This window comes from Idiotropiscis lumnitzeri, chromosome 13 (assembly GCF_059441095.1).
Source record: "Idiotropiscis lumnitzeri isolate Australia: NSW breed Sydney's pygmy pipehorse chromosome 13, RoL_Ilum_1.0, whole genome shotgun sequence".
Lineage (NCBI taxonomy): Eukaryota > Metazoa > Chordata > Actinopteri > Syngnathiformes > Syngnathidae > Idiotropiscis > Idiotropiscis lumnitzeri.
Window position 1 is genome coordinate 8,325,203 of NC_142403.1, and position 27,015 is coordinate 8,352,217.

The 27,015-nt window shown below is 39.8% G+C and overlaps 1 protein-coding gene across 14 annotated transcripts in view; it reads left to right on the forward strand.

Annotated features, from left to right (window-relative positions):
* The first annotated feature begins 2,650 nt into the window (after positions 1–2,650).
* Positions 2,651–27,015, forward strand: part of ephb3b (eph receptor B3b) — a 52,909-nt gene continuing 28,544 nt past the window's right edge. For all 14 annotated transcript variants that reach the window (XM_088312345.1, XM_088312354.1, XM_088312349.1 and 11 more), the window contains exon 1: positions 2,651–3,389. In XM_088312345.1, coding sequence (XP_088168471.1) covers positions 3,326–3,389 — 64 coding nt within the window. In that variant the 5' untranslated portion in view covers positions 2,651–3,325. The remainder of the gene's footprint in view (positions 3,390–27,015) is intronic.

Sequence of the window (27,015 nt, forward strand, 5' to 3'; positions counted from 1 at the left end):
ACTTAGGGAAATGTAGAAAGTTTTACTATCGCAATTTATATTAGGAACAGCCTCAAACAGGCCCAGAATGATACACTCCATAAACGGAAAAATAAACCTGCACCAAATGTAGGCTCGTAAAGCTCGGAAACATCAATTTAGCAATTCGGATGTTCTCTGTGCTGGAAAATGAGGACATATCTTACGTGGTTTAATATTACTTTCCTTTGCACAAGGCGATTGTGTTTGACGTCATAAAATATAACAGTGTGTTAGCGTCATATAATTGAAACAAATACCCAAGGAAATCTCAGATAAGGCTTAAAATTTAAAGCTGCATTTTTGGAACGTTATCTTAAGTTATTTTGTTACGAGTCAGTGCAGTCCGACGCTTGTCGAAATGACAGGGGTGGCACTTGTAATCCTGGCCTCTAATGGCGACCAGGCAGCCGAGACCGGGCTTCGGTGTCTTTAGATGGTGTGCTTTGAAGCGGCCACAGATCCTCTGACCAATAACAAACATTATGAACGCTATTTTTTTTTTCGCCCTCATCTAATCATAACATAGGAAAAGCCTTTCAAATGTATTTGCTCTTAATAGTATTTTTTAACTCAAAATGAGTTAAAATGCATTTTTATAAATTTAACTATTAATAATAATTATAATTGTTTTTGTTAATGTATTATTGGTAGTAGTAGCAGTTGAAAATAAATGAAGGTAATATATTAATAATTGAAAACTACATTTAACATTTAACAAACAACTCTGGTCATAATATTGAGATCAAAGCAGAGGAAAAACACCTCATTAGCAATTATGCTTAGTATTAACATTACAACTTGAAAAAAAATCCCTTATCTTGTCATTTTCTTGTTGCATGAGAAAGTACTAATGTAAATTTTCAACTTTCAAAGGCGTTTCCATAGTAGTCAAAGTTTAATCACCCAACTATTTATTGTTTTATTTATTGACACTTTGAATACAGGCCGAAAATAAAACACACAAATGTTGGTTATCCCTTAAAAATATTTTCCAGCAGTCCGTGTTAAGGCGTCCGAGTAAGAGACACACAACAGACCACATGGTTACGTCTGTCTGCTTGCACCTCCCAGGAAATGACATCCAATCGCCTTTCAACTTTACACTAACAGACCAGTCGTTTGGCTTCACTGCAACATTTCACAGGTCTACTTTCCTCGCAAATGCCTGAACTCTTTAGATTTATTTCCTGAAATATGTCCAGCCAATGCATTCCCTTGAATTGACATCAATGCTGGTTTATGTAAACAGAATAAAGTTAAAAAGTAAAGGTGGCCTGCATACTGCAGTTTGCTTGAATTAACATTGACATATATTTATGAGCAGAGTATTAGTCGACTTTCAACTTCACTTTTATATTCACACAAAGCATAGAACACATTAATATTAAACATAATTACTTATGATGGAAGCTTGTGCAGTTTGGTCGCTCATTATTATTACGACTATGCCAAGTTCAGTCCAGCTCTGAGACGGCAAGATCCTTCCAACTATGTCAATATTGATGAAATAGCCTCTAAAAATGGGAACTTTAGTCATTCCGTGTAGGTTTTTGTTTTATCTGCAATTCCATCTGCTAAAGTGTATGAAAAATGGAAGCAAATGCCTCTTCAAGCATTTTAAACATGATCATATCTCCTAATGACTGGAGAAAGAAAATAGAAGATAAATGCCCTGGAATATGGTTCAGCATACTTTTGAGAAGGGACCCCAAGCACTTAGTGATACAACCAAATAACTGTAGAGGCGAAAGGGAATGAGGAGAACGGCTGTAAAGTTCAGGCCGTGGCAGATACCCTCTCACCTCCTGCCGTCAGCTTTAGCAGAAAAGAAAAACACTTTGCCGCTCTATGGGCCGAGGAAGGAAAAATAAAGATTTTGTTATGCCTATTGAGCTAAATCACTCGCTGCATGCTTCTGAGTGCCGTGGTGAATGTTGATTTTAATAAAGCAGAACAAAATCTGAAAGTAAACGAAATGTGTCTATTTTGTCATTGTATTGATTATACAATGAGGATCAAGTTTGATTTATTTAGTGATGTCACTATCACACTCAGAAGAACCCAAAACGCAACTTTTGCTTCACAATGTTTTCATAATGTTGGATTTTTTTCTTAAACAGAAACTCTCCCTTCCCTTCTGCCTCTCTCGCTTTCTCTCCCTATCTCTCACTGAGGCGATCCGCAGGGGGCGCTGTGTGTCCATGCCTGTAGACACGCGCGTGAGTGAGTGACTGAATCTCATACAGTAAGGAAAAGGCAGAGCCACGCTGCAAAACGTTAACAAAGGAGAACAACTACGTTACACGACATTAACATAAAATCCCGTATCGACACTGCTTTGTTGTTGTTCTAAAACGTTAATGAATTGGATTTTATCCCTTTGTTTTATCTAAAGAAAAAACTGACCGATGCAGTTCTAATTTTACATGCACATTGCTTGCTGGGATCTCATGAGATGAAGTCAACTTTTGTTTCATTTTCACAATAAACGACGGCGAGTTTGACATTTGTCAGTGTCGCCGGACCCCTCCCATTTCTCTCTCTCTCTCTCTCTCTCGCTCTCTCTCACGCTCTCTCTCTCTCTCTCTCTCCCTCTCTCTCCTTATTCCTCCACGACTGTATGCCTCATTCCAGTGCACAGAGCCAGGCAGACGGTCCGCAGCAGTAGCCAGCGCTCATCAATCCGCTCAGGGAATAAATACTGTACCATTTAAAACCCAGCTCCTGGAGTATCCCTTGTTCGTGGACGCAGGCGGGCTCACACATTTTTTTTAATTTCTTGATGTGGACTACACGCGCTATGGTGGTGTCACAAGTGCGTCTTTCTTCTCTGTTGTGACCAAACAGAAAGTGGTTTTAGGATATTCCTCGCAGAAGTGTTCGTTGTATGATTTTTGAGGGGAGATTCTCAGTGACTGTTCAGAAGGGAAATCCTGATTGTGGAACTACGTACTGTGCCAATGGTGTGGTCCCGGACAGGACTCACTACTCGCAGTTGACCCGCTCGGTGCGCGGAGAAGGAGGACACCGGTGGAGTTCTGGTACCAGTTCCTTTGGTTCTATTAAAAGACGCATTGGAGATTTAAAAAAGAGAGAAAGAGCGAGAGACAACAAGAAGGGCTGCTGTGTTTTTCACCACCCGATGGTGTCATTTCTTCCAATAAGCGCGCACCTTTTGGTGTTTTGGTGAATGGTTCCGTGGGTATAACAAGGTTGGGACTGGAAGGAGCGGACTGTGCGTGGAGTGTGACCAGTCCGGGATTGTACACTGTCCCTCTCGTGGGTCTGTTTACATGAGCGCGTTATGACAATGGATTACATTCTGCTCTTGTGCAGCTTCTTGCTGCCCGTAGCTACTGCGGTTGAAGGTAAGAAATTCATCAATCACTTATGTGAACTGCTCAAATTCAAGTTAAATGCAGATTTTTTTTTAACTCGTTTTCAAATGGGTCAAACCAACACCCCCCACTGAATCAGCCATGCATTCAGATGTCAGTCTGCAATTAAACACAAGGTTGAATTTAAAAGAATGGGCATTTGTTTTTAATAAAGAAGGAGGTGCAACTTTTAATGCGCAATTGTTATGCACCACAATGGGAGTTGTGTATTCTCTCTCTCTCCCCTTTTTTGACACATTAGCCATTGCCTGCTGCTGCTTTCTTGCTCTTTTAGAGGAAATTAGCGCCACACCGTATCTCACCGGGGAGCCGAGGTGCTGCCGGTGCTGGTCGTGAGGAAGACCACCCCCGCCTCCCTTCCCACTTTAAAACCACTTGGTTAACAGTGTGTCTTTTAGAGTTATGTGGCCTTTTGACATGTAGAACGTAACACATGCAAAATAGGTCAGTCGTTTAACTACAATAAACATCTGAATTAAAAAAAACTTTAAAGATTATTATAAACGTGTAATTACGTTTGGTTTCCAAAGATTTGTTTTAGCAGATTATCATTTAGTTTTTAGAGTAAAAAGTAATAACTGAGCAACACAAGACAACATCACTTTTACTGCATTATACCACATGTTTTTATTTTTATTTTATTGTATTGTCTATGGGGGGCGATTATTCCTTTAACCCCCACCCCGCAACCCTACTCTATGGGAACGACAAAAAGCCTTTTAAAAAAGACAATAGTAAGTAAAACATGAATCATGAATGACATAAATGCTGGATTTTAGTGTATTTTGGTGCTGTATGAAGTGGGACAGTGGACTAAGCGCAATGCATGCATGCTTGTGTACCGTCCAATCGGCATTTGCCTTTTATAGGAAATAAATGCAACTTTAAATTTAATTGACCTATAGTTTACCCCGTTAGTTTTACTTGAAAGAAATAAAACGAATAAATCACATGCATAAAAAAACAACATGCAATGTATTGGGCGATAGTTGCGAGATGTAGTTAATTGACTGTCCCACCACATATTGCATTTTCCTCAAATAAATGCCTTTTTTATGCTGTGGAAAGGGAAAAAAAGCGTGGTTGCACTTTTTTTTGCTCTGAAGTTCTGAGGGTGAAAGGTGTAACTCTTATCTGATAGTTGCATTTATTGGTCTATTGATAAGAACGTTGTGCTGTAGAAGTTTCATGAACTATAAAATTCTTCAGAACCCCCCTCCCCCTTCCAAATACTCTTATCTGTTATTTTAAATAAAATTGTATTTAAGACGATGAATGAAGCTACCACAACGTATACATTTTTAAAATAATCGGGGATTATTTGCAATATTCCAGGACCTGAGCGATCTAGAAAAGGTCAGCGGACACCGGAGCTTTACAACACATGGTTTGAATGGATGAATTGGAGCTTGCTGTGCTCAAGTTAGCTCCAGATGTAGACAGAATCAGGTTGAAAACGGCTACAATAGTATTTTTTACCTGACACCAGAAACGAGTGGGTTGCGACTCTGCTTTGCAAACGGATGGATTTCACTGAACAATATATTTCGCTACAAAAGTGTTGTCATAAATTGTGTCCCGCCGACCGGGCGTGGAGTTTACCTAGAAGCTTTTAATACAGCACAGTGATTTATGGTGAACACTCTGACTGTGTTTTGTTGTACTTTGTGGAGAAAAAAAAAGACTGAGCCTTGCAGGGGAAGTTCAACCAGCCCCACTGCGAGACTCCCCGGGTCCCGAGGTCACACAGCGCGGGGAGTAATTAATGGATTCATCTCTCCCTCTTTCGCTCACCCTCTCTTACGTTCTCCCAGTCTTCTCAGGCCGACTTCCATTTAAGGTTTTGAGTTTCAAGTTGTCTTGAGGGATTCACAGCTAAACAATAATTTACATCCACATTAGGTTCTGGCTTGTTCGGGGTGGCTAATTTTTAGTGACCCGTGTCCCCGAAAGAGAAGTGGGTTTGACATTTTATGCAAATACGAAGAACAATATATTCACGAATTTAGTTGAATGAGGGACGCATGAAGTCGCATTCAACGTATTCCACGAGAAATGTTTAGCAGAACAGTGATTAATTATTATTATTTTTAAATTGATGAATGCTATTTGTAAATGCGGGGTCTGAATAATAAGTGTTAAATGTTTTACTCCGAAGGGTGGTGGTATAAATCACATAGTTCTTTTTTAGTTACTAAATAAGTAAGTAAATAATCTCACGGTGCAGACAAGGTAAAAGTAAATCCAGATGATGTTTAGTGTCTCGTGTGCGTATAGACTCTAGAGTTTGCGGAGGGAAGATGCCGTACAACCTTTCAAGTCCCTCTAATTTACAGTAGCAGTCGAATTCTTTTTCATGTTTATTGTACGTGCATTTATTGGATCATAATCATCCATATAGTGGGATGCATCTCTTCTCCCAGGAAGCATTTGACAAGATGGCAGCAATTATTCATCTTTGAAATCATATCTCCTCCGCAAATAAATAAGACGCATGGGCGTTTCATCGTCCTTTGTAACAATGAAGCTGTATTTATGGCGCAATATGGAGTGATCGCGCACAAATGGGCAGCTTTGATAGGCACGTTTATGTGTTTACGTGGGTGAGATCACACCTCCACGGGAGCCTTCCTGGGCCCGTTTACACTTGGCGAATGATTTATACTGTGTGTCAGTGTGTGTGTGACAGCGGGGGGTCCTTGTCAGTGTCATCATTTTTATGTTATTACAATTATCACGGTTTGTGCCAAGCGTGAGCAGTGGTTCTCAATCATATTTGCGACCAGTGGGATTAAATAGAAAATTGATGCAGAGCGATGGATCGCACGGAGTAAAATAAATAAATAATTAAATAAATACATAAACAAACAAATAAAAACGCTTAAAAACGAATCAATAAATAAATAACGGCAGATGCTAACTGTCCGAGTGCTTTTCTTATTTTAAGAGCGATTCAAAGTTAATTTCGGAGCGCTCCCTCATAACAACAGAAGACGAGTTACGAAACAAAATGTGTTTTGAATCGCAATTTAAATTACAAAGCGATGTATTAGTGATTCTTTGTGATTCGATGCAAGGACAAAAGGTTGGTAATATTCAATAAAAATATCAATCTATCTATCGATCTATCTATCTGTCTGTCTGTCTGTCTTTCTGTCGGCCTGCCTGTCTGTCTGTCTGTCTATGTGTCTGTCTCGTGTTATGAAAGAGCATAAAAGCGTTGGCACGGGTGTAATTGTCACATGGAGGCTGCAACAAAGTGTCAATTGATGTGCTCCGCATCGATTGAGTGGATCGATGCTGCTCAGCCTTTTAAAAATGTAGAATTAGATGCAGGGAGGGAGACTTTCTTGCAGTGCTCTTGCAAGGAGCAATTACCAATTCATAAGGCTATTTATCACTGGTCCTAAATCAATTGGAGGGAAGGTTTGGCCTCATTGTTCAGCTGCTCTCCCAAATATATATATATATATATATATATATATATATATATATATATATATATATACATATATATGTATATGTTATTACGAATCAAAACCATTAAACACCAGCAAAATAAAAAACTTCATCTTCTTTTACTAGTTTAAGTTATTTAGTTTGATAATAATAATAATAATAATAATAATAATAATAATTATTATTATAATAATAATTATAATAATAAAATAGTTTGTGACTGCAGTATAATATGATTTTTGTTTGCAATGGAGTTTACTGTGTTTGCATGGCAATGGGCACAAGCTCAGGACTTGTCCTCAAATTTGGGCCATTACTGTTTTTATTGTTCTATTGTTCATCTGCATTTGTTTCAATGATCCTCTCAAATACAAGCCGGTAGATGTGAGCACTATAGAGCTCAACCATGAGAGTGTGGGCCCTTAGTATTCAGATTCTTTCGTCCGATCTGTCGCTCATTTGTCTGACAGCAGCTCTATTGAACAGATGTACAGTGATTTAGAATGAGATGAGCTTAAGACGCTCAGGAAGAAGGGCGGGAGTCAGACAGCAACGTGTCAGGATGGGATGATGATATTGTGTGGTTGTGGTATGGCGACGCGGGGCAGAATTGAACCAGAAAGCAGGACAGTTGACATGCTTTATGCTATCTGGGTCCGCAGGAGTGCTCATGTGCACAGAGCTGTACTTCATGACTCAAATGGTGGCGTGGAAAGATTTACCGAGCTGGAATTTCACATGGAGGCAGGCAACGGCCATCTTTGGCCAGCTGGTGCCTTCACACACCATGCTGGAGGGATAGACAGAGCACACTTTATTTTTTAACTCTACTTTATTCATGAGAACAAAACCTCAAATCAGGTCATGCAAATTGGAATATTTACTTTGGTTGTCGATTAATCCGATTTTAATGATAGTTTAGCCGCTTATAAAATATAATTGTAGCAATATGGTATAGAATATTATTAAAACCCTGCGTCAACTCTCACCACCACATGTAAAGTAGTATTTTGACATGAATTTAGAGATATAAATGCCAGTGACTGCCCTGAATAGAAATAAATCATCTCATTATCTGCTGAATGAGTTAAAAAATTAAGTTTCAGCTGTTTTTAGTTCATTGTAAATGTATACAAATGTTGTCTCTGAGGCGTTATTATAAGATGAATATCAACGTTGGCTACTAAAAAAAAAAAAAATCCATCAATCCATCTCTTTTCTATTGTGCTTGCCAGATTAGGGCCATGAGTAAACTAGAGCGTATCACATCTGATTTTGATTGAGAGGCAAGGTACACTATAGACTGATCACCAGCCAATCACAGGGGACAAACAACATGTAAATGAACTGTTATTAAAACATAAAATAACATAAAATTGTAGTTAGATAATGAAAGTGGTAGTGATACGGTAGCTATGTAAGGATAGTTAAAAATGGAACATGATATTTTTCCACGTTTTTTTGAGCATTGTGCATAATGTGATGAGTCCATTGTGATCTATTTAGTCCATTATGAGAGGGAGGGAGAGAGAGCGCATGAGAGAGAGAAAGAGAGAGAGAAAAACAACTATAATGGAGTGTTTTTGTAATTTATTTAAAAATCTGAGTGCGGGTCTAACGCCACAGTCATGGTTGAGAGCAATTGGAACATGGTTGCAGACAGATATGAACTGTTCAAAAAAAAAAAAAAAGCAAAAAATTGGCTGAGATATTAGTCTGATACTGTCTGATGAATACAATCCTAATCTTTGTTGATGGTATTTAAAAATCCATCTCCCGACTTCCTTAATTATTGTATCGCATGTCAAGTTTGTGTCTCCATGTCACATGACCGCTGTTTGAAGTCAAAAAGGAGATCAGAACCGATTCCCGAGGGTATTGACAGGAAAAGTTAGCTGCGGATGCTCATTTTCAAAGCACCCTCTGCTGTTTGTGTGCGTTTGTGTGTTGGCGCTGGCACCACATGGAGCCCAGGGGCCTTGCGGGATGGCACGTCTTTGACACCCACTGTTGAGCCCAAGCTGGGGAGGCCAAATGTGTCTGAGCCTGCCCACCACTGCTGCTGTCTCGAGTCAGCAGTGCAGAACGAGACACATGCATACGCATTTCAAGCGGGTGAAAAAGAGTGAGCACGAGCAAGCTGGGTGGCACATAGTGTGTGTGGGTGGCTTAAAAGTTGCGGGGGGAGTTTGAGAGTGCAAATTAGTTGAGTTAGGTAGTCAGCCTGTTAAAGTGGAAACCTAAAAAAATATATATACATTTCTCATGAGGTCCGAGAGCACAAGATGAAAGTTCAATTGCGAGCCTGTGTCCATAATTGTTTCATTTAGTCTACCTCACTGAGAGAGCGAAATTCCCCTTTTTGACTGTTCAATAGGAGCGACTTTAACAATATTGATGACACTTTTGACGTGTTAAGTGGAGCTGATGTTCTGTGCTCAGAAAATACATTCTAGATGACCACGTGTCAAAACAACAATCCAATATAGTAATGGGTCCTGTGACACTCAAACGGAAGTCATGAAAAGTGCCTATTTGGACCACTGCGAGAGGGGCGTCTAAATCCCCAAGGCTAGGTTAGTTTCTTTTTAAACATACTTTTCAGCTCCCGGGGCTATCATCTTCCAGCCATGAATAAAAATACAGTGAACAAGGATGTGTATATTTAAGTAGGCCAACTGTGCAACTTCCTGCGGCTAGATGATGCATACCATATACATACAAGCAACACAGATGATTGTCAGACACGGGACTCTCTCTGTCTTCCTAAAGCGATGTTGTCACCGACAGTTTTTGATTAAATGTCAATTTGCCGTGGGATTGTTTGGAATGCTGAAATAATATTGATGGTGTGTTTCCACAATGGATGTGATAGTGATGGAAATCAAGAATAAAGTGATCTTAGGAGCATGGCATAGTTTGACTTGCCGGTCACTTCAACAAAAAAAGAAGAATGCTGTTCAATGTTTGTCAGAAGGGAATACAAATGTCACTTGTCCTTCAGTAGAGAAGACTGTCTATGTCAGTCTATCAGAAATGTACTGTGGAGTTATTGTCAGCCTCAAAAACTTTTGACACTGGCAGCAACAGAAAGTTTATGAAAACACAATAGCTTTCCGTGATAGCTGTGTCTTTACACACAATGTAGTCTTTGTGTGTTTGCACTTACCGTACTATTTGAAATTGGACCAGAACCTTTTATCCACATGTGATGTCCATTATGTTTCTTCTAACTTCATGGACAGTTGAAGCAATGCAGGAGGGTGGCGGGGTGGAGTCAGACAGGAGGAAATTCACCTCCTGGCTCACTTCCACAGTTTCATTGCCATCCTCAGACTTTTCTAACAAATTTAACCAACGACGCAGGGAAAAAAGGGTCTTTGATATATTGCATGGCTTTGAAACATTGACAGTTACAGCTGTCTGGAGAGTGGCCGTAGACATGTTGCTGAGTGCCTTCAAGCGGACAAAAAGCCACTTTACCTGGTTTTAGTTTAGCAGGGCTTGTTAAAATATATTGTTGGGGTCGGGCTGTAATGTTAAATGTCACAATTTGGTTTAATATTTTTTTCCACAAATCTATACTATAGGTCAGTCAGCACCAATGATATAAGAGTTTAATTAGAGTTCGCTTTTTATTTTGTTTTGTGTTTTGTTTTTAAAATGTAGTTAGTTTCAATTTGTTTTTTTCCAAAAAGCTTGTGTCTTTCTGTTTTAGTTCATTTTAGTATTTATTGTCTTTTTAAAGAAAGTGGTGTTTTACTTGCTTGCAAAATTAGAAAAACATCATGATAAGTGCTGTGTAGTAAAACTTTAAAAAATATATTATTTTAAAGCATCCATGCACATTAATTAAATAAAGCTACAATGCCTTGCTTGCCAATTTGCCAACTTTTAAAGTTTTTGTGGAATAAATTCTTGTTGATAAGTATTAAACCCAGGTGTACAGTGAACTATTTTTTATATAATGTTTAAATTTTTTGGGAGATATGAAATAAAAAAAAACGAAAGCACTTTTTACAGAGCATTGCGTTTCGGGCTGATTTAAATGACAAAAGCAGGCGAGTGGTTCCAGCCAAAGCCACAGGCAACAAACTTGTCCCCTCGGAGTGATGTCCTCTGCTGACTATTTTTTTATTGGCTGCTGCTTGATGACGTTGCTTCGGTGGGACACACATTAAGAGGACTACAACTACAACTCCCAGACGACTTTTTGACTGTTCGTCCGGCTAACGGCCGTGCAGTAATATCATAATGAATATATTTAAAATCAACCCCAAAGGCTGGTATATTAGATTAAATGCCAATGACAACAACAAATGAAATTTTTGATATAATTATTATTAGTTTACTTTGTTTTAATCAGTTTTAATTTTTTAAAAAGCATTTTCATTTTATTTCATTAACGTCATTTTGTCAGTTTTCGTTAACGAAAATAACCTTGGTAATGCGTGTCGGTGATATTTATCTACTTTGTTTCTTTTAAAAATTCCAGAGTTCTATAAATAATAAAAAAAAAAAACAATCAAAGATCCAAATAAATAGTTTTAAATGAATCATTATATTCAGAATGTGCTCTAGCTCTAGGTTTACATAATAATAATGATCATATAAATCGTAATATAGTGATATATTTCATAATATTTATGAATTAAGGGTTTGCTTGCGCACCAGGTGGAATTTTTTGGTAAATGACATCCCAATAAATTAAAACACATGGAAAAATGTGTATGGCGAAAGCTTTTATAGGACAAACTTAAAAAAAAAAAGGATATTTTGAACACCTGATGTGCTAGAAAACAGTATAAACTTTTTTGAAACCGCAATATGGGGTGCATGTAAACGGGGTTGAGAGGGATTTTTGAAGACAGTTCAAGATGCGCAAAAACAAGTTTGCTTATTCCCAAAAAAAAAAAAAGTGTTGCTGTCAATGTAATTGTATGAACAACTTCTAGGAATAATGTGCGGTCAGTATTAATTTGGTCATATGGTTCCTATTAAATTCATTTCACTTCTCATGCTTGCTCTCAAAAACATTCCTCACCTGTATTTTAAAAAGGCTCACAGACTCAATATGAGCTCACCTTCCATTATATATTTATCCTTTCAATATGGAGGACAAAAACAGCTGCAGTTTCACGTTTTCGGCAGTGCAATGTGTTTACGAGCACATCTTTACCGCTCACTCCAGCACATTTCAGTTGAAGCGGTACCAATCACACGTGACCTTTTGTCGTGATATTTACATAATCCCCACGGTCCCGTGGAGCTGCCTCCTGCAGACACTGCCAGCTGCGGCAGCATTTATTTAACCTTACTTCAAGTCAGACCAAGTCTCCCTGACACGCTGACTTTAATGTTTAAGGGTGTGCAATAGTAAAGAGACCAAATGCCCGGTTACATCACACACCTATCTTATAGTGCAATAGAGCAAATGTGGAAGTGTGACTTTTTTTTTCCTTTTGAGTGTTTAATGGCTCTGACAGTGATGACACCAATCCATTTGGTAAGAGCAGGACAGTTGTTAAATGGAAGGTGTTACATGAGTTGTTTGGACATAAGCATCATTTTTAAACGTCTAGAATCCATATCTTGAATTTAATGCTAGAAAAATATAGAAAAAACGTATATAATAAAATATTACGTCACTGTTGCATTTTTTTAGTGTATTACATGGTCATTGAGAGTCAGAATGAACATTTTAATTATAGCACTCAATTTGATTTGTGCAATTTGAAATAATATGCTCTTGATTCATTTGGGATGCAAATTACAGCCAAATGAGACATTTTAAGAGCGTGTTTGTGATAACCGGGACCATAAATGAGGACAAGTATATTTACTATTATTGTTATATTTATGTCATCAGCCACATGGCCACTTTCCATTTACTCAAATTGTATGCTACTGAAGCATATTTCAGTTGTTCACGTCAATTCTCGCGACATGGGAATTGTTCGCACCATTTTTAACAGGCTTTCAACAATGAGCGCTGTGAAGCCTAATTGCAGTGCACCAGATAAAAGTGCTGCACAATACAGTCTGACCCCTGCCTCTGTGCCAAGTCAGGCCACAAACAGCTTCCCTTTCTCCTCTCACACCCCACTGAAATCCCTTCCAACCTCTCATTTCTCCCTCATACACTCACACACAAGAAGTGGCCGTTGCTTAATAAGATGGCCAGCCACATGTGCACATTACCTTCACTCAATGCACATGCAGCAATCACTGTCCAAATTCACACCCACCTGCTTCTTTGGGTCACACTCTGCATCCACCTCCACCCAGTCCACCACTAATGAATCAATCAGCTGGTACCATTCGTTTCATTGCTGTCAGACCCCATCGATCAGCCCATTTCTCACAGTCTCAACAGAGCAGCAGGGGAGCTCAGAGCTCGAGAGTGAAGAAGGGGTTTGAAATATACAGACAGTTCAAAGACTCAGAGGTTCTTATCTGCTGTACTCCTCCTGAATTATGGCATTTGGATGTTGGGTAGCAATGTGTGTGCGTGTTTGAAATTGACAGGAGAGACGAAGGTTCATGGTATCTGACCTTGTGTTTTTACCTCAGTAAAAGTTGGGTTTTCAAACTTTGGACTTAATGGGAGGCAAGAGAGAGCAGGATGAACATTTGAGACAAAGCTTCACAGCAAGGCACACTTCATAGTTTGCCGTCAAATGTCCGTTTTTTTTCATTGCATTTTTACTTTATGCTTGAATAAAAATAAGAATAGAATTTTATGACAATGATTGCTGGTGTATTCAATTTTTTTTTCTTTAATATACAAAGTTGTTGAAAGTGACACATCTTGCAAGGATTAGACGTTTTGACAGGTGCGTCTATTTCATTTCAGTTGTGTATGATGTAGATTCACTTAAAACAGAGTGTAATGTGTCATGGTTTTATTGTTTCCAATTTTGATGATGGCTAAAAGCTAATGAAAACTCACAATTAAACATCATAAAAAAACGTTATTATTAAGTTACAAATCCTAAAGGAAATATATATATATATATATATATATATATATAATTAGGTAGGAATTACTGATATTCTGATGCACCTGCATATACTAACTGAAGATGTAATTGATTATCGTACACAGACTAAAAATCTTTTACTAAATAAAACTTACATAACCTCTTTAGAAATCATTCTACTGTTTATAGAATGAAGAGGTAATGAGGATTCTCCCCTGTCGTGCCAAGCCAGGCATGCACCACTGCACACTTATACCTGTCTGACTCATTAACTGCCAGCCTCTGCCTCTTTCTGGCATATACTGTACTCACATCATCCCCGGATGAAAGTTCTGGCTGGCTTCGGTACCGTCTGTCTGATTTTTCTTTTTTAATGACTCTGACAGCACAAGCTAGTGCTAATCAATGGCAACATTGTGTGACGGTTTCAAAACGCAATCTCTGTGTGAGAATTTGAGGGGGAAAATAATTAAAGTTGAACAAAAGGCAGGGAGGATGAGAGTAAACAGCAATCTCATTTGTGCAGTTTAATATGCAAAATGCTCTATTTTCCTAATATGAAAGATGTGTTCAGCAAAAGGTGAAGAACATAATTTTGTTCAATGTGTGATTACTTTTAATCGAGAGGCGGTGTTGCCATTTGGGTGACATGAGTACAATCCTAAAGATGGGCACCAGTAATATCCAGAAAAAAAGCTTCCTTTTATTTGCTTCACCTTTCATTGATTTTATTTTGAGTCTTGCCTCAAGCTTATAATGTCTCCTCTTGAAATGTCAGTATCCTTTTTTTCCCCCTCACCACTCTTCTGCTGCAACCACTCGTCATTTCTGGCTCATCTTATCACAAATGCAGTGGGCCCTAATTAAAGTATTATTGTCGTCTCCCTGTTATCTCATGCCTGTTTGATATAAAAATATTAGTAGCCACATGAGACAGATGCTACAGTATTTACTGTTCACTGGTGCCTACTTCTGATAAGGAGATTATGACTATAACCTCCCCTATTGTGGAGAAACTGTGATTAAAATGTAAAATTGAATTAATTCTCCACAACTCCATTGAAATTGTTGCTTGTGTACATGCAACTCAAATCAATTTACATGCACTCACACAGAGATGTAATGCAAAAAAAAAATGCACCTTACCAAAGCAAAATGCATTGAACTAGGGTGTCAACGAGTGAATGGTATGAAGTGTCTAATTTATAAATAGCTAAGAGAAAATGCGGGAAAACAAGCAAAAGAAAGTTGTACATATGACTGGGGGCACAAACCCACAGGAGTCAGATAACCCCAAGACGGATGAAGGGAGGGTTTGGGGGTCAAGTGTCTAGGGTGCGGTTCGCTGAGAGTTGTGAGGAATTATAATGTCAAAGCCTCCGGTGTCAAGAAAGGGATACAAAAGCATTACCTCCATTGCCACTTTTGGCCTCTCACAATCCCCCGGGGGGGGCGGGGACTAAGAGGGTGGTGATGATTAGCGATTCGATTTGGCTTACCATCAATCAATGCCAAGAAGATAGACAGAATTGCTGCCGATATTCCATCCGTGCAAGCAGATTGGGTCAGCCCCTCTTGAGATTCATGCACTTTTCTTTTTTCCACACTTTGTTAATTAAGCGGCTACGCTGCCCTTGCATTTAGTTATTTATGAATCTCTGCTTCGACCGACACTGGAAATCTTTTGGTCTCCCCCTAATTAGTCCATTACTTATGGTGCTTCTTTCAGACAATCCATACAGTCTCAGCAATGGCTGCTGACCCTTTTTCTTTCTGTATAAAGACCTTGGATTTACTTTCTGGCGTAATACTAAGTGCCCCACAAAAGGAAACACTTTAAACATAAAAATCTATCCAAACAACTCCTCACCTATTCATTAACCTAAGAATAGAGCGGCTCATGTTTGACTTGACAGTCATTAAAAATGGATGAAAACCTGGCAGACTTGGTGTTTGTGAAATATTAACACTTTCCCAGAGTAGCAAGAACGTTGAAAAAGTAATACTATGCCATTTTCTCATTAGATCTTTGTCATCTCTGACAAAAACGGAACTTTGAATCTACCATTATCAACATCCTGACCAAAAATAATTTTCCTTTGTTTTCAATGCTAATGTCAACGCCCGGGGGTCATTTGGTCCAATCTGTTGTGGCCTTCGTGTCGCAAAAGGAGAATCCCATTAACAGTAGTCTCAAGTCAAATTTACCAAGCAGTATCCCTGGGGAGCCATTTTTAACCTCACTACTTTGAATGGTTCAGTGTCAGGGCCAATGACTAATCAGGTCAAAGCTGATCCACACACAGGAGTTGGTGCGTTGCAAATTCCACCAAAATTATCTAGAACCCCAAGTGGTGAGGATTGTGCTGTCATATGGGATTTATATAGAAGAGAACTGAGAAATGCAAACTCATATTTTTTCCTGTTCTACAAAGAAAGAAGAAAATAAAGCAGCGGGTCATTATCATTGGATTGTCCCATTGAACACTTGTGCTAATGGGCCAGTTTAGGTATAAACAGGGAGAGTGTTATATTTTAACTTACTCAATGTGTGCTTCAAGGATCACACTTGAAGTGGTGAGGAGGTGAGGTAAACATCTTGGTGACTAATAAAGTTAGTAAAGTTAATTATTTTCTCTTAAAACTTTTCTTTTCATGCAAGACTTTGAACTTGTTGCCCTTCATATCATATTTAGGCTAATAAGAATATTTTAGGGGATGATCCAGTTAAGCATGTGAGTAAAACATTTAAAGGAATAAAAAAATTAAAATGTTTTAAAAGCTTATTAAAACACAAATGGAAAAAATAGGAGGGAGCACTGCACTATATTAGTACAACCGTATAGATATTGCTGAAGTTTGCTTTTTCACTGAATGAGAGCAGGGGTGGGTAAACATTTTGATTGGCGGGCCACAATGGGATAAAAAATTTGACATAGGGAGTAGATGGGTGGAGTGTTTTGGTAACCTCACCTCATCGGAGAAAGAATATACATTTAATTTTAAATGAAAGTGAACAAAAGCATCACAACATGTGTCTTTGAAAAAGCACAGGATTTAGAAAATAAAACATTAGCAAAGTTTATTCATTTATTTTTTTTTCAAGTTCAGCGGGCCAGATTAAAACGTTTAACGGGCCGCATGTGGCCCCCGGGCCGTAGTTTGCCCACGCCTGGTCTAGAGCTATGCAAAAATTCAAGGAAATCTGTATTTCAACTACACGTGAAAACATCTGGGAACGACTTGTGCATGCGCACAAACATGCATTTTGTGCTCCATAAATCGATCAGTCAATACCTGTTGGCCAAGTGTGCGTGTGGAGATAGATGACGTGTGGTGGTGATGGGTGACATCCGTCTCCTTCCAAGTTGGCAGCTGTAGTAACACGTCATTGGAGAGTGAATAATACATTAGCCTGCAGCATAGTCCACATAGCACTCTTGCCATACCCAAACACGGATGGTGGGATACAGTAGATAGATGACTCAGTAAAAAAAAAAATCATGATGTGTTTTCAGGGCAAACTGGTTCGAAGAGTCACCTCAAAAAGGTTAATAATTTGATCATCCCAAAAGTCCCATGTGAAAGCAGGAAGTGAAGGATGTTTCAAGTTTCACTGTTTGAGATTTTTCATTCAAGGTGTGAAACTTAAACCTCACTCCCTGTTTAGTATGTCCCTCATATTTTCACAATGATGTCCAACCATCTTTTTCTTCTGAGATTTATGCTACCTCAAGGGAGCTTTGAGGACAACGGGACACCTCCAGATGAAAGTGCCATAAAGCAGGCAAACTCCTGGCCGCTTGGCTGGTTTAAGTCTAATCGAGTGGCCATACACTGAGAGGGTCCTTGTGCATGGGTCACTGATGCAAGCGTTTCTGTAATCATGATGCGATGATTTAGGCATCTATCTTGCTTGGATGATGACATTGTGAGTTTGTTTTTTCTTGTGGCTGAGAAAGATAGATCACCCAGCTTATAGGTGTGGAGCATGCAAAGCCGGTCTGTTTTTGGGCATGTGAATACACACATACTGCGTACGTGTGTGGTTATCTGTGATTTATTGCATTTTTCTTCTGTTGCCGCGCCTTTTCTGTCCCATGCCAATGCACAGAGGTCTTTATGTAATTGAAACGGGCCTCTGAAAGCCCTCTTGCCATATGGACCCCAGAAGAATTGGATCTCTGTCCATCCGTCAATTTCTTTTAATTGCCCAGAACATGTGCCCAGGCTATCTATCCAGTGGTTTCTCCAAAGGCTTAAATACATTAATATCTAATAGGTCTTGGGACCACACTACTCCCTGACCACCAGACTGACCAGATAATGCGGTCAAACTCAAGATGCTACATGTTGCACTTTCCTCCATTTACTATTACTCCAGTTAAATTTTACAGAGAAGGTATTGGAGTATGTATTAGAATTTGGGGATATGTATTTAATTGCAAGTTGTTCATTCAAAACAAAGATTGCTGTTGGGAAGAACGAGATCCGGTAACAATTCGATTTACTGTAGAGGTACATTTACAGGTTCAACATCACCTTCCGGAGGGCAAAAGTTCATATTCCATAAACTGAATATGTGATGAAATCTAAGATTTGTGTGCCTTCTTTGTCCTGTTGCTCATATTTTAACAGGCTACGTTTACACTCTGTTCTTGGTGTCAAACCGTAACGGTTGTTGGGAGAACGCAGGGGGACTGGAAAGGCAAACGAGACAGGCTGTGGATGCCTCGAGACTTTTTTAAGATGTCAAAAAATTTGCCATGGCAAGTCACAGTGCAGATGAAAAACCTCATAGTAAAACAAGGTGAACACAACTAAACTTGACAGTACATAATATGAAGTATTGAAACTTGGAGGCAGTCTGTAATGGGACAGGAACCATATGGTCTGTATTCTCCTGCATCTCTAATCCCTAATCGCCGCCTACAACTTTTCTAAACCCAAACCATGTGTTTAATTTACCCACAATGCCCACCATGAAATACTTTGTAATGTTTAATGTAGAATGTGTGTGCGTCTGCACGAGAGAGAAAGTGTGAGTGTATGGGAATAACACACTCTTATGCCTGTTTTGGCTCAAGCAATGGATTAGCACATTTGTCGTTGACAAAAAACTACAATCGTCAAACATGTATTGAGCATGACTATGGGCTGATGCCAACCCAAATGCTTCATTCGACTCTGCCTGGGCCAACAACATGCTTCGAAGTTGCCCAGTGCCCACTCTTCATCCGTAGAAAGCCTTGACAGAACATGAGAAACGTGATGGGCCAGGAGGGAACATACTAGCATCTGTGGTAGACCGCGGGATGAATCGTAGTATGCCTCTGAGACTCAAAGCCTTTTCTACACCTCCCCCATGGCTATCAGAGATACCCTGATAGATAGAAATAAGGAGAAAAAAATGGCCCAAATCCCTCAGCGCTCGACCTTAATGAAGTCAATGAGTCCCATTGACTTGATGATCGTGAATATAATATAAACTTAGTCTTAGCCTGAGTGTTTTGTGGATGTTATGTCAATCACAAGAACAGTGATTCAGTTAATTGTGTGGTAAAATCTTAAGCGACAACTTTTGAGATCCTATACATCTTGGCTCAATTTAGAATTATTTGCCACAATATTCTTTAATTGTATATGAAAGGCCAAACCATGACCATGTTTTTTGTTGTTTATTACTGCTCTCTCTCTCTCGCTCTTCCTTTTTCTCCCACTCTGTTTCTATCCACACTGGTTCATTAGCGGGTGTTTTAGCTGCTCAAGAGGCCATTTCCATTCACACAGTAGAGGTCTAACAAGTCAAGTTATTACAGCAGCCAAGTGTGAGATTAATTAACTTGCTGGCGATTAAGAATCAGGGGCCAATAAGATCTTGCAGTTGGAGGAGAGTACAAAGTCGGGGGGAGAGACACAAAGTGTCAGCAACTCTTATTTACTCAAACAGTTAAAAGGGTAGGTTGAATCGAAAAACAAATGAGTCATAATGATAATCTCTGCCATATGTCACTTAGCCAAAGTCATTTATTTCAAACAATGGACAATTATTTTCAAGAAAGACAATCCAATCCCAAGATAAATATAATAACCTCTTTTAGTTACTACTTCTTTGTCATAATGGGGCTTTATCCATTTTCTAAGAGTTGGTAATGCTGCTGCCAAGGTTTCGTTGCAAAGGTACTCCTTTACTCCAAATCTTAAAAGCAGAAGCATATTCCCAGTTTGAAAAGAAAAGAATGGATTTTTTGGGTTTAAAAATAAAGGACAAACACAGATTACCTGCCCAGTGTTTCCCATAAGTGGGCGCTGTAAAGGTGCATGCGTGCAGTTATTCCTGTTTGCATCTGCGGTATTTGACATAAGGGATTTTTTGATGGTGTAAGTGCCTCACCCTTGGTTCTTTGTACGTGGGAGTAAAAAGAAAGAGATATCTGAACTTTAATATGATCGTGGCGGATGTGAATTTGCGTGCCTTTCATAGAAAAGGGTTTTGTGTGACGCTGCTTGTCAGTCACGCACGCCTTCAGAGCTCTGACCCGCCAGGTTACATTCCACACTTCAACTGCCCTAACCTCCCTATTGTTCTTGCAATTTTTGACCCGACTGCCTAATGACTGGGCACGCAGGTAAGCTGTAACAAGACATCCTCCTTTTTTTTAACCAGCCTCACATAGGATTTCCACATCTCCTTAGCCTCTGTTTTCTCTCTTAGTTTGGTCTGTAGGCGTGATGATAGTGAAGGTGGAGTGTAATTAATCATCTGCTAAAATTCCCCACCTGCAAATTTTCCCTCATTTTAATTTCCCCAAGTTTTCTTCCTTACAGGCAACAAGGGCATACCTGGAAAATTAATGAGACATTAATAATGGACTTGATAATTACCGTTCAGTATCTCAGTATCTCACCACGTAATTAGTCAAGAGTCAAGTCAGCACGAATCGGTCCAATTTTAATTCTGTTCTTTGTTTATCCTGTCTATACATTTCCAATGAGAAGCAGAAAAGAAACAAGCAAACCTCAAAGACCTTTGGTTTTTACCACCGCAGTGTTTTTCAAACTGTGTTAAAGTAATTGGAAGCCACTGGTATGTGGAACATGCAGACCGCATTTGGGTTTTGTCCCTTATGCAGACTCGCAGGCAGCTGTTCCGGGTGTAACAGGAAGTGGAAATCTTTAATTAGATTTAACATGATCATTACTTGATGTTCTGGAAGTGTATTGGAAAGTGATCTGATACCATGGCAGATGACGGTATGGTGAAAAAAATTGCACAAAGGCGACTACATGAAAAAGAAAGACACTGAGTAACTATTGAGACAAAGAGACGAAGCCCGGTGCTCTTGTGGTGTTCAGCCATTCAAAAAGCTGTGGCTTTCATTCAATAGACCTGGTCGAGCTCTTTCTGGAGTTCAGCCTAATGAATAAACGGGATTTGTGTGTGTGCGTGAGAGAGAAAGAGAGAGAGAGAGAGAACCACACATGCTACTTTCTCTCTCTTTCTCTCTTTCTACTTGTAATGGTTCAAATAATGTTTACATAAATTTACGCACTGTGCATGGCGTATGTGCATTAGCACATTATGAGCTCCCGTGCTCGTCATACCTTTCTCTTTTTTGGTCGGGACACTGCTGACACACATTTTCTGAAATCGGCTATTGGATCTGCGAGGCAACCACTCGCACACAATCTTCTTGAACAGGCCACCCCAGTTTCAAAAAGTATGTGAGTGTTTATACCACAGTGAGACAGTCCAATAACCATAGACTTGGGCTAAAGAACACACTAATTTATTCACAGACATTCTTGTGACTGGATTCACACAAACAATGCAGCAAAATGGTTAGATTAAAATTCCTGCAAGAACATGTTGCTTATAGCTCATTGCCCCTTTGGTTGCTGGATGTGTTTTTTTTTTCTGATTGTGGATACCGAGGTTCGCACAGGACTGGAGAGTCAAAAAAAAAAAGGCAACCACAGGGAGGATGGGAGCGAAGTAGATGATAGCTCCCTGGGCTACAGTAATGCAATGAGAAAAAAAAAACAGGCACCATCAGGCTGCATGTGAGACACAGACACTTGAGGGAACACACAAGTCATTGTAGCTGTCTGAGTGCAAACACACAGCATCTCTCTAAAGGGCGATGTATGTCAGTATGCCAAAACGACTGTGGCAATGAAAGCAGAGTTGGTGCGTTTTTTTTTTTGTTTGTTTTTAATGAGAGAGCTCTTTCCGCTTTTTGTCTTGTCTCCTTTGTTACCTTTAGACCCCCCCCCCCCACCTTCAATGTCAATTTTTTTTTTTTTTGCATTGCATGGCCATCTGTCTTTCTTCCTTTTTCTCTTGCTTGGAATGTTTCTTTTCTCCCACACTTCCAAAATTTTGTTGGATTTGTGTTCTGGAAATGTCAACTCTCTAATGTACCAATCAGTGGACGACATGGACCCTTAAAATATTTTTAATGGTGGTGTATGATAGGATGTTGTATGAAGTGGGATGGTACAATTGAGTTATTTTGGAAACTTTTAGCACAGGAATCACAAAAAACAAGCGTCCACTATATAACTCTTCTCCTTGGTGGAATCAGGGCAGAGGTGGCAGGTATTTTTTTTATTTCTTGTCTCTCTAAGACATACACAAAACAGATCCATTTTACAGTATGCCTTTTAAATAGGAATGGTTGAATGTTGGTAATGATAAAGTTGGAAATTGGATGAGTGTTGCCTGCTTGTTATTTTGGTTTGTTTCAAGTCTTTTAATAGAAGTTTGAGATGCGCTCTGCTTGCGCGTGCTGTGTGTTTGCCTCTCATCTCCGTGACAGTCTCATAAATCAATCAGTGCTTGCTGAGGTTGCACTTACTCCACATTGGGGTAAAAATATGAGTCTTATACCAGGTAATACCGCCTCTCTAGGGGGGCTGAGGTAAAATAGAGTGAAATCAACAACTGTAGATTTACAAACCAGAACACACAAAGGAACACACACAGTCTAGATTACACGGTCTCGCTTGCTTTCTCACGCTGACTAATACAAACGCACACACGCGAACGCCGGCAGAATTTGACAAGGAGATCGCTATTTCCATATGCAGATCCGCAGGGTGAAGGCGAGCGTGCTCCCCGCCCGCCCGCTTATTTGTATTTTTTTTTTCAGTCGCAGACGACTGAGTCATTCACCAGAAAATCAGATGATGGCATCAAGGCATCGCACGCAGAGGCAAACACTGTTCAAGTCACCCGGTGTTTGTTCACAGCAATCCAATTTCAGACTGAAACAGTACTTCCTGTCGTCTCTATGATGAATGTAAAACATCAAAAATAGGAGTGGAGAAATTACTTCAAGGGTAAAGACTGCTTCATTTTTGGAAGTGGTTCCATGTAATGTCATGTAAACATCACATGCCCGCTGAGAAATCTGGCCCTGTGCCGATATCCCGGATGGGGTTAAATACAAACCTGATACCCTTAGCTTTTACAAATTGATGTTAACTCTCTCGAGCAACCTTTGCTTCCGCTAACAAAAAAAAACACTGTATAAAATTGGTATGGTCTAATTTATTGTTCAGCATTTATTGCCCTTATTGTTGAGAGAAATCCAAACAGAAAAGTATATGTTTGTTCTGACGAAAGCTGTACTTATGATGTCAGCATCAGACATGTGACACTGTGATTAGCGGCATGTGAAAAATCCTAATTTTACGTAACAAGCTGACTATGTCAGACAACATCTCATGAATCAGCACAGCGGTGATGACTCATCCTGACACAGTTTTACAGGAAAGCCTCAAAGCTTTATGCACCCTATGAGGCAGAATTGTGTTAAAATGCAAAACATTATCAGCCAGTAAGCAGTCTTGTGAGAGCAGCACATGTATGAAGATAACAGCACACATGTTCGATGAAGAGGCATGCTGAGACAGGAAGATAAATGTGGAATGTTAAGGTTGGAAAGGCAACCCTTTTACATTACCTTATCAGATCTTAAATGTTACACACTGTTCTATGCAACAACTAGAAAGCTAACAGTTCAAATCAATCAAATCCATTGGGCAAGTGTAACAATATTTCATTTTCACTTGGACAATAATAAAACACTCCCATATGGGACGATGCAGAAACAGATCACATGGACCCTATCTAGAGATGGATTTTGGAGACAATAGATTGTCTTGGATCAATGAAAGAAGGCGAGTGCAGAGGCCATTAAAACAAGTGGTAATGCTTCACGTACAGCTGTGCCTTCTGTGTTTGCGTATACATTACTTAATCTGTCAATGGTGTTAATGAGTGATGCTGTGATTTATTCAATCACATTCAAACATGGTAGAACCGCTGGGAGTATATAAAAACAACAACGCGATTGTTGGTTGACCAAATCATATCACACTAATATTCCCATTGACATTAATTTTATTTTTTGATTATTAAATCATATTATCCGAATATTCCTGTTACCATCAACAAACACACACTAAACTGGCCTAGTCTTGTCATACCTGATTCAATATATATATATACCCTACAAAAGGAAAGCTTCTAATGAGTTAAACTAAGGGCATAGTCTTGCGTATGGCACATCCTGGCGCGCATGTACTCACACGGAGAGGCACACCTGGTTTACAGACAGCTGGCCCGGGGGCTACCTGTTCGTCAGATCCTCTTTGCTTTGTAATTAGGGGAGTTAGTGAGAGAAGGGGATGGGGAGGGCGACTAGCGGCAGGGTTAGGGGAACGAGATGAAAGATGGGGGAGGCAAAGACAAAGAGGCCCATTCCATCAGCAATGCAGGAACTAGGCTAGACTTCATTAGCCCTTGAAAAAGGCAAAAGCATGATTGGTAGCAATAACACAAACACGCACTTATTAATGCAATTTGCATTGCGCGGTTCGTCACCAATTACCTCTGTTGACTCAAACTTTTAAATTCAAAATGAGAGGGATGCTGTCGCAACTCGAGCAGCAATGAGCTTGATGAGGGAGGAAATAATTGAGGGCAAACGCCTTGTGACGAATGCAAAGGGCAAAGACAGTTCATCCTACTTCTCCACTGAGAGCGATGATGCACGAGGAAGACAGAGACAGCAAGGTAAGCAGAGCGCTTATTTGCTTGGCTTCAGTAGTGTAACCCTGTTAGCGCAAACACACCGCAAACGTCTTGTGTGTCAGCCATTGTGCCATGACTGACACAAAGTGCTAGTGGGGTGAAGTATGTGTGTGAGTGCGTGTGTAGGGGTGTGTGTGTAGACAGACGAAGGAGAGCATTTGTCATGGGAGGCAAGTCTGTTCAGGAATTCCACAGAGGAATCACCTCCTTGGCCCGTCTATGTCACAGCAACCAATTACCGTCCCAGTGTGTGTGTGGGTGTGCGCGTGAGTGCATGTGTGGCGTGTTAAAGGGGAGGTTTTGCCCAAAAAAAAAGGGGGGGGGTGGACTTCTCCTAATCACGGCTCTCTGGCCCCATACAAAGGCAAAAAGACTGCTTGAACAATTTAAATTTCAATAGCACCTCTTCTCATGCTCTCTTTTTGTCCCTCCTCTTCCTCTTTCTGTGCCACAACGCCTCTGTGGATGACAAAAGGCGTGCCAACAAAGATAGCGCACAAAGCAATCAAGCTAATAGCGCTAATAAGTTGAGCGTGGGGTCCTCACACTCCATGTTGACACATTTCTCTGTTTCTGTGGCTAAACAGAGGCTCAAGTGTTTGGCAACCAGGCGCCGCAGTATTTTAATGGAGTGGCCAACCCATGCCAGGTTACTGTGTGCTTGTCGTGTTTGACTGCGCAGCAACGCAACAAAAGCAATCCAGGGGAAAAAAAAGATAAGAAGAAGATAATTAAGCTATGGAGGAGGAGGCCCAAAGGGAAGGATTTCAGGGAGTCATTATACATTTAAAGCCTTTAATATGACATTTTTTTAAACTCATCTTGCAACATTCATGTTTCAATAATATGACAGCTGATATTAGAATGCGCCATATTTTTATACACCCCAGAAAACAAGCCAATGTCTAACATTTAAGGTTTACAAGGATTATCTATTTCTAGAAGATCACTCAGTAGAGCACATGCTTCCAGCTAGTCCAAATATTTTGGAGGATCATATTTGTGTTTATCTACCTGTTTGCTTGTCCGCATGCTACTTCCTGGTTCACGGAGGGCAATGCTATTCTGATTCTGAGAGTGGAGTCTTCCATTGATGCCTTCGTGACTTGACAAATTTGCTTTCCTTTTTCCATACAGAGAGACGTTCAAGCTAGCACCCTCACCTGTCCCCTCAATTAGTCTTTCTATTATTTACTTCTACTATTTACTTGTCTTGTATGAACAAAGACATATTTTAAGAGGCGTCATAACTCCTAGTGCTGTGTTTGTCTGTGTGTTGAGTTTATGTGTGTGCGTGTGTTTAGATGCGGCCATAGGGATGAATGCTTCAGTGCCCTCCCCTGTTATTAGCCTAGCCCTGTCATTACATGATTAAAGGGAGGGTGCAGGGGTGCTTTGCATACACCTTACCTTTGTGTGTGTGCGTGTGTGTGTGTGTGTGTACACCACCTTTATGATCATTCATTTGTATTCCTACGTTTCCCCACACACAATCAGTCCATGCAGCGAAGACAAATGTCGCTGCTATGTTTGTTATGCTAATCCCAGGTGCATTTGACCTCAATCATGAATACTTTACTAAAGCGTTCCCCAGACTACTGAAACACATACATGCTAATTGAATAGAATCTGTGAGCAACAAAAGTTAAAAAACATTCCCCGGTATCCTGCAAGTTTTACATATCACTCAAAAACCTTTGAAAATATTTCACGTCAGAGAAAGTAAACATCAGGTGATAAGAAGTTTAGGCCATCCTGTGTGTGTGTCTGTGTGTTTTACAGCCAACATTTTGCATGATCATTCACCTGATTTACTTTGTTTGCCTTTCCACGTCCTCTTAGCTACAATCCCAACACGTCTCAGTTCACACATCTCAGAATTGTAGCAGGGTAATGAAATAATGTTAATTTAGGGAAGCTAAAAGGTAAATCGAAGCATGTTGTTGATACTGGGGATGGTCTCTTATTGACATTAGGCTCCCCCCCCCCCCCCAACCTGTCCTACTGGTTTTCTTAACTCACCCACTAAAGGCACACTGATAGCTTGGGT